This window comes from Rhamphochromis sp. 'chilingali' (genome assembly GCF_963969265.1).
Source record: "Rhamphochromis sp. 'chilingali' genome assembly, chromosome: 4".
NCBI lineage: Eukaryota > Metazoa > Chordata > Actinopteri > Cichliformes > Cichlidae > Rhamphochromis > Rhamphochromis sp. 'chilingali'.
In genome coordinates, this window is record NC_137948.1 from 5,693,205 (window position 1) to 5,702,058 (window position 8,854).

Here is an 8,854-nt window from a genome sequence, read left to right on the forward strand (position 1 = left end):
TTATTTATTTTCATAACAATGGAAATAATTTTAAAATATATTTTTTCTTAGTTGAAAGAAATCCAACTCAACTGGGAAAATGAACGAACATGCGAACATGCATATTTGTGGTGTATTTCTGCATGCTGGCTTCATAAACCGATGGTATTAACATGTTGTCTTTGTTAGACACAGGGCATGCTTTAACTGGCTTTAACTGAGTTAACAGGATTAATCAAAGTACTTTAAAAAGAATTTAAAATAAAACATTTAAGTTACATTAAATTTGAAATACAGAATGAATTTTACCTAAATATAATATATGAAGTATATTTTTTTTGATAAGCTTACACAGCATTAAGTTTAAGACCAACACCACTCCTTCTTGGGGTGCTATCTGATTAAATCTTCCAGCAAAACTATAAAACTTATTTGCCCTAATTATAATTTTTTGAAAGAAATTTAATTTAAATGCAAAAAGATAATGTACCAAACATTTACTTCAGATTCTTGGTACATAAACAATGAAAATACATTTGGCACCAGCAGATGGCAGCAGCTCAGCACCAGCATGGCGCATCAGTGACCTCCTCATCTTACTGCAAACAGGCTGTGAGAACACTGCTTCTACACTCGTCCCACTCAGAAGAGCACAGCTCTCACCACTGTTTCACTTCTGCTGACCAAGTGATTTCACAAACAAGAGATCATCTGCAATATTTTTATCACCTGAGTATGCAGTGTGTTAAAAATGTTCCTCGTCCCCAAGGTGAGAAGTTATAATATTTTATCTCAACTGAAGGGCATATTTATTGAAGTAGAAAAAAAAAGCAAATCAACAAATACATAGATTCAAGAAAGTAAAGAGAGTGATTTTACTTTTATTTTGCAGGTGCAGCTAGATACAGTAGAAGTGATCAAAGGTCTGCAGGTTGAAAATAACACAGGATGTTGTGCTTCTCTGTGTGGGCCATAAAATACTGTAAACAGAGACATTACATTTAGAATTACAAAGGACATCTGAGATCTAGAGTTCGGTCACAAGCTCTAAGTTTTTGAAACCAACTAATTCATCTTTTGTTTTTTGCTTGAATTCTTCTTGGGCATGCTGGAGATCACAGCTCATGGTGGCCGTAGTCTGGATATAAAGAAACATTTTGCTTTTTTCTAAAAAGAAAACCAAACAAACAAAAACCACACCAGGCATTTTGACTTATCATACCATAGTGTGATGCATCACTGATGTACTAAGTAAAACCTGAGAGGACCAGTAAGCCACTACAGTCTGAGGATGAATTCACCAAAGCACCATGCAGCAGCACAGTGACGAGATTTCTTGTTTCAAACTTCCTGGTTGGTTAGGGTCTTTCTGTGTAAAGTTAACTTGTCTTCTTTGGCCTGCTTGCACTTCCCGAGTGCTCCCACATTACAAATACATGCATGTGATTCAAAAGCTGACTATAAGTGTGGATGTGATGGTTGTCAGTTCCCCTGCAGTGGAAAAGGCAGTTTGTCTATGGTCTACCTTCTAGCTGGAATAGCTGGAATAGGCCTCGACGCCTATGTTGAAGAAGCAGTTAAAAAAATTGATGGATAATGATAAAGCCTGAAGCAGCTTATCAGCAAGAGCAGCTTTATATTGCATAAAACATCCATTCACACTGTCCATGAACTGATTCCCTGGCTCCAGAATGATTTGTGGTATTTTCTAGAGAACATGGAGACAACTTCTCCCAATTTTTTGTACTGTAATTTGAGATGTATTTGTGAAAATATGAAGCAAAATCTCTCTTCAAAATTTCTGATACAGGATACAAATACAGAAAACCAAAAACTCCAATTCTTTTAGAATTTTCTCACAAATTTTTTTTAACTGTGTGAAACAAACTAACAAACACATAAATCAAACTAGGTACATAACCTCTTTAGTTGAGGTAATTCTATCTCTATTTTCCCTGATGAATTCCTACTGGGACCTAACGTATGTTTGCTACTGTTTAGTCAGTTTAGAGTATCTCACACAAGAGGCGAATACAACAGGCTTCAGAAGCAAGATGATTTATTTTAGCTATAAAGAGAAATTGATTATATTTACTTGTGCATTTCAGGATCTTTATTTTACCATCCTAAGTTTAACTGTGGTTAACTATAGATCGACCAGATATTAAATCCTGCGCTGCGAGTTAAGAAGGACCAGAGGTTGTGAAGTAAACAGCAAACCAGCCTAGACAAGACCCACCTACTTACTTACTGTTTCTGTGCCCATGGGAATGTACTTTGAGGACAGGTACAAAGTCTTGCATGCTGTTCATATCTATGTTTTTGTTCACGTGTGTGTACATGCATGCATGCATATCTAGTCAAGTGGGGGTGTGGCGACCTCTACAAACCCTCTCCATCTCGCTGTGGTTCCATGGGAACCTGTGTGCAGTTAATCCCCCTTTTGGTTGGAGAGGGCTTCTCCAAACAAATCATCCAGCTCTAAGACCCGCTGCTCGTCAAGTGGGCTCCTGGCTCTCTTTGCCAAGCCTCACCAAAAAACCTCTTTTTTCATATGCTACACATAAAACAGCTACCTACCGTGAGGCAAATCCCCTCGTCTCTGTCTCTTTTCTTCTAAGAGCAAAGGAAGGAGGAAGGAATGGGGTGTGGATAAGCCAGACCAGCAGGAGACTGTCAAGTTGAAGAACTAAGATGACCTGTTTTGGAAATGGGAGTGAGTCTGAATAATGGCTGCTGGTAAAGGGGTCATTGTTTGATAGCAAGAAATTGAGGATAAAGGTATAGATCTCAGCACTTTGATGTACTTTCCTTTATTATACATAACAGTACTGTACTGTGTAATGAACTCTGTGTCAAAGTATTTGTCTGGACTGGACTCATTTTCTTTACTGTGTGTTTTTTTTTTTAATATCTGCACAGTCTGAGAGGAAGGAGTGTATCACTCTAGTAAATCCGCTGATTCTGACAAAGATAAGGAGTAAATCCGTCATCGTTTATGTATGGTCAGTTACGTATACTAATATACCCATTCGACAGTATCATTTGGTCTGTGATTTTAGTCCATTGTGGTTGGTTACCAGTAAACATGATGATGTATCGTGTGCCATTTAAATTTTAGGTAAATGCTATTGTTATGAAATGAAAATGAAAAAATGCTTCAAAAAGCATTGTATCATATTAAGTTTTAGATTTGGATTAATAACTTGTTACTAGGCAACACAACCATATACAATACAATACATATCATCACCACCATCACCTCTGATACAGGTTGGACCCTTCACAGTCCTAAAATATACCTGTGTGCCAATTTTATTTGCTCAGCTCCTCATCTTACCTCCACCAAAGAGCTCATGTGCTTGTTTCTGATTGTAGGAGGAGTTTGTGGGCAAACAAAGAGATTTTATAAATGATATTAGACCATCACCCGTTTCAAAGAAACATGAGTATAGTTACTCTTAATAATACACACTGTTTACTGATTTAAAATGGATTTAATCTGAACCAATGAAATTTTCAGTGGACAACCTACATGTTGCTGTGAGTGTGCTTATTTTTATCAGCTAATACCACTTAGGTTGGTTATGAAGTTACATATCAGATGTAGTTAGCACTAATTACATTACTATTTACTAAATAATGTATTATGAAAATATGAGAATTTCACCACATTAACTGAAATACTTCTTGGATGGTTTGTACGAGCAATAATCTTTGTCACGTATTCCATGAAAAAGGGTCCAAGAGTGGAAAGACGTCCACTTCAATGGCATGAAGCAGAATTGTGTCAAGCAGATGCTTTCCAGGTAGCTCACCAGGTAGATTACAAAACTCACCCCCACTGTTATGAAGAGGCAAACTATGCAGGTCAAATTCATCATTTGTACCATTCTCTAAATATCCATTTAATTCCATAAAGTTTAACATTTAAATGTTGCATTCTGTGAGAACTGCTTTTGTAAATAAATTCCTGTTTTCTTATTTTTTTTTCTTCTGTATTGTCTTGCATCCCTGATCAGATTGCATAAAATAATTCGATTATTTATTACTGACTCTTTGATTTGTGTAACCATCCACTTAAGAGTCTGGAATAGGGATTTTAATTCCACAGATTTATCAAAACCAAAACATATGGTAATGTTGTATGAATCTGGAAGTGCACTGGCAGACTCTTCGGGCTTCTGGTTTTACCTCTTCATTTATTGGTCTGCTCGTTATTGTTCAGCAATGCAAATATATTTTTAAAAGGTACTTATTCTACATATTCCTGTGGCACTCCTTTAAGACAAGCAGGGCAAGCAGTACTTGTGTTGTGAAGTCTAAATATAGCCATAAATTAAAATGTACCAAAGTAAATCTGTGTAATGGTATACATGTCTGTATAGCCACCAACAGTTCCTAAAACATGGAAACACACCACCTTTGAAATATAAAATCTGCAGTAGGCTGAGATAACAGTCCATCCCAGTTTAGCTGACTCCTGCACCACAGCGCAAACACCAATGCTGAAACGGTCCTTTAGGCATCTGTTGTGTACTGTGCCATCTCACGCTAGCTCCAAAATCATGTAGTGGGAAGTTGCCTAGAAATATTCAACATTACAAGTCCTAGCGGGAAAGGTTCCTGATCCTTCAAATACTGCCACATGATCAGGGACTTTCTTGGGGTAAAACAATGTCCCTAGAGCTTCATTTGGACCCTGGTCCCTCTGGTTGAAACAGGAAGACAATTTGAATTCTTCAAAAGCTTCTTGGTCCCTGCAGGGACTTCCCATGGGGGAGGTTGCTTCAGCGGCAACACATCCCCTCATGTTTTAGATTCTGAAGTTATGACTGTCAGCACCGAGGACAACACAGAGTGTGCACGCTTGATGCATGCTGCTACTCTATACGATGCAAAAGCTTTGATGGACCTTGAATACACACAATTGTAGCCCTTGAAACCCAGTCTTTTTCAAAGCCTGCAGCACAGAGGTTACTGCCTGCCCTGACTGCTTAATGGTAACAGGCTAAAGCTGCTGGTATCTGGGCTATTTATATGTGCAAGTAGGAGTCACGTCTGCAAGTGTAATCTGTCTATACTTAATAAATTGCATTCACACATTTTTGTATTTATTTATTTTAAAGTATTTAAAGATGAGATCCCTTTGTAGAGACGATGCACTGTAAAGGAAAAGAAAGCTCAAAAAAGCTTTATTAGTTCTTTTAAAGAAGGCTTAAAAGGGTCTTTGATGTTACATATTAACATTAAAGGATGGTTTATATTTAAAAGTTAATGCACCACAAAGCTGGTATTTTATTTTTTTTTTATTTTATTTTTACTATTTAATTTTTTCTTGATTCTTTTTCAAGCCTGTTTGTTAGGATTGAGGGACAGTTATATTGGTAGTTATCAAGCATCCACAAGACTGAAAAATGAAGCCAACATGGAAGTGTCAAAACTGCAGTTCATCTCATAGCAGGCTGCAAAAATGTACAAATACCGTAGACGTCATTTTAACGATGGTGGCCAAACGTATAGAGAAAGGTGTTATTCAACTACATAACACACACACACACAAACACCCAAGGAGCTGAGCACAGTATGAGAACTAACTCTAATATGAACCTGTTTAGATTTACTTGTTAAATGTTTTGTTGTCATTGTGTAAAAAAGCCGAATGCCATGAAGCCTGTCAGAATCTTACTGAATATTTTAACACAGTCTTTGTTGTAAACATGTCTTTATTTATTAACTAAGTCTTTGTTTATTTCACACGCAGTAAGACATTCTGAATGCAGTAAGAAAAATAAACCTGTAACCTAACACTGGTAACACTAACTAACTAACACTAGTTAGTTAGTTGGTAACACTAACACTAACTAACCTAACACTGTAACCTAACACTGAGCTTAAGCAGTTAAAACAAGACCTATCTGCAGGCTATTACATTAGTGTGCTATTATTAATAAAAACATTTAGCTGTGATTTGGCAATATTATTGAAATAATTGCACTGAATAAGAAAATCACACAAAAGCAGCGCTGTCTTTGCCGGTGCTTTAATTTGCAGATTTTGTAACATTGATAGTACAAAGAAAAGCCTGAAAAAGAATCAACAATTCTTTTCATAAAGCTGCCTCTGAATGCATTTGATGAATTGCAAAGATATGTTTTTACATAAAAGACAAAGCAAAATGAAAAAGCAAAGAAATAACATCAAAGGTTAATGAAAAATCAGATTTCGGTATCATCATTCAGTCTTTTAGCATAAATCTTTCCTGGCTCTACAACAAGCATCTCATAGCTGTTGGCGAAGGCCTCCGTCAAAAAGGGACTAGAAGGTATCGGCACATAATCTTGACAAAGCCTACCAGCAAGATTTGGCGCACACTCCACTTTGTATGAAAAGAAGAAGGTGCCATGCTTAAACATGCAGCTTTCGGTCACGTTTCCGCTACGCAGGTCAATTGAACACTTGCCAAGCAGATCACTGTTCCAGTATGTGTCTTCATCATAAACCACAAAACTTAGTTTATTTTTACTGTTGAGCTTGATGGGTCCAAACTCAAATACCTCTGACCATTTGGGATTATCATTGTTCCGTATAATGGCAGTGCGCTTTACCTGTTTACCATATTTAACCATCACTGAACCATCTGTCTTAGTACAGCAGTCACCATACAGGCCCTTTGCATAAAGTTTGAACACCTTCAATGTTGCGAGGCCTTTCCCAGCAGGGCAGCAGTTCGCCTGGACATTCTGGTTACTGTTGCAGACACAAGCACAAGGATCTCTTTTGTTCACTCTGTGGCCAATCTTACAAGTTTCTGAGCACTTTTTCAGCAGAGCATTTCTCTTAATGTACTTCTCCACCTCCAACTTCAGTCCAGCAATGGCAGAATGATTAGTTGGCAGTATGGTGTGCAGTGGCTTTAAGTTGTATTGGACCACATCAGGTGTAGTTTTTAGTGAGTTGAGCCATTTCTTATAAACAGAAGCATCTGACTGCGCTTGAAAGAGTACATCAGCGCCATCGATGTTTCCACCAGTGACCTCTGTGAACCGCTCATGAAATTTACCACTAAAGCTTGGCATGGACAGCTTTTTCTTTATTGAGTTACAGTACTGCATCATTGACTTAATGCTACTAGAATGAGCAAAGCGTCTCGAAGCCTCGACTAACAAACAATCATTGATTACTGTTGCTGACAGGCCGTTCATGGTCGCTTCGCATGTCCTGACAGCAGTGATGGCCTTCATGTCTCCTCCGAGAAGAACTTGTGTTATGTAATGCGTGCCATAGGTATCGATCAAAATGCGATATGATTCCTCTGTTTTTTGTGAATAAGCAGGAAGGGAGTTCACAGCTGATTCAAATTCATGCGTCAGTGGAGGTTTTGCTGCCAGTCTGTAGCTGTAAAAGACATGGATCACAAACAGTGGTTATAACTTCTTAATTTAAATCTCAATCAAAGAAAAAGTTAATTCTTTGTCTTTTTTTAACCAATTTGCTTTTTAACTGCTTTTGCTATAGGTTTAAAAAAAATGGAAAAATTCAAGCTAAGGATTTCCAAGTTAAGCAACATACACATTTGGTAAAGAGCAAACCACACTCACCGGTAAACATTACAAGAGAGAGAATGACGGAAGAAGGTGTAACGGTCTTTCTTTGACTTTTGCATGGCAAAGGTGCATTCTTTTGACCGGGAACCTCCATAAATTGGCTGAAAAGGCAGAGTGGCGTCTACAGAGAAATTAAGGCCGCTTTCCCAGTCATTGGAGACAGCTGACACAGAATCATTGGCAAACTTTTCAACGGAGTCGTAGACTATGCTGTAGACCTTCAAATCACACCTGGGGATGATTCTCCAGTCCACCACAGCAACAGGCACCTTCTGCTTTTCTTTTTTCATGAAGGGGTTTCTCTGCAGCTTACAAGAGCCATTCCCAGTCTTCCATGTTTCAGTGTCGATGATGGAGGCTCCTTTCCTCTCCATTTTGACAATGTCAAAACCTTCTCCACCCAGATTGTAGCCGGGGATGAAATTAGCCTTTTTACACTCGTCTGGTGTACCAATGAAGCTCACGCTGGAAGGAAGGCACGGAGGACTCCAAGCCCAGCACAGGAGCAGGAAGTGCCACAGCATAAACATCTGTGTAGATGAAATAAAAAATAACAGAAGAACAAAAATAAAATGGTTAAACAAAGCAATCTTTAAATTGACACTTTCAGCCCAGTGCAATAGTTTCATAATGACTATGAAGAAGACCTTACCTTGACTGTGAACTGCAAACTGTGATCGTGCTGTCAAAGTCCGACTGACTGTATACTGTAACATTAATATGCAGGAGGTGGAGTCAATACTGTCTCATCTAATTATCAGCATTCACACATTATGTGCACTTCACCATGTTCAAAAAGTCTCACAGAGACTTTTTTAAAACAGTTTTTTTTGTTTTTTGTTTCACATGAAGAATTTTCTGAAATTATCAATCTGAACAAAAACAAAAAGAAAATGTTTACTTGTCAGACTGAGTCCCAAATAAATGGATTCGTTTAGAAAATAAATACGAATGCAAAACAGAAGCAAAATGCATCTTTCAAGACATCTTTTGTTTAAAGGTGTCCTTTAATATGTCCTGTATCCCAACCCAAAATGAACAAATGTGAAGTCCAGAGAAGTATTTAATAAATAAAAAATGTGAAGAGTATTGATTGTGGGCGTGCAGAATAAAATAAATCGTATGTGTGGAACTTCTCGCTACTGGATTCCGCATTTTTAAAGGAGTTGGTCGTATAAAAACTACTATACACAAGAACCTAAAAATGTGAGGGTGAAAAGTTGAAAACGGGCTGAGTTAACATCACTACGGCTCGCCTCGCCCTTACA

At 37.8% G+C, this 8,854-nt stretch overlaps 1 protein-coding gene across 1 annotated transcript; it reads right to left on the minus strand.

The window, feature by feature from the left end:
• Positions 1 to 6,197: 6,197 nt before the first annotated feature.
• Positions 6,198 to 8,116, minus strand: LOC308395454 (perforin-1-like; the record flags this gene model as incomplete). The annotated part of the gene is made up of 2 exons (XM_080880320.1): positions 6,198 to 7,377; positions 7,581 to 8,116. The coding sequence occupies 2 exons, from the start codon at positions 8,114 to 8,116 to the stop codon at positions 6,198 to 6,200; spliced, it is 1,716 nt and encodes a 571-aa protein (XP_080736446.1).
• Between the last annotated feature and the right edge of the window lie 738 nt (positions 8,117 to 8,854).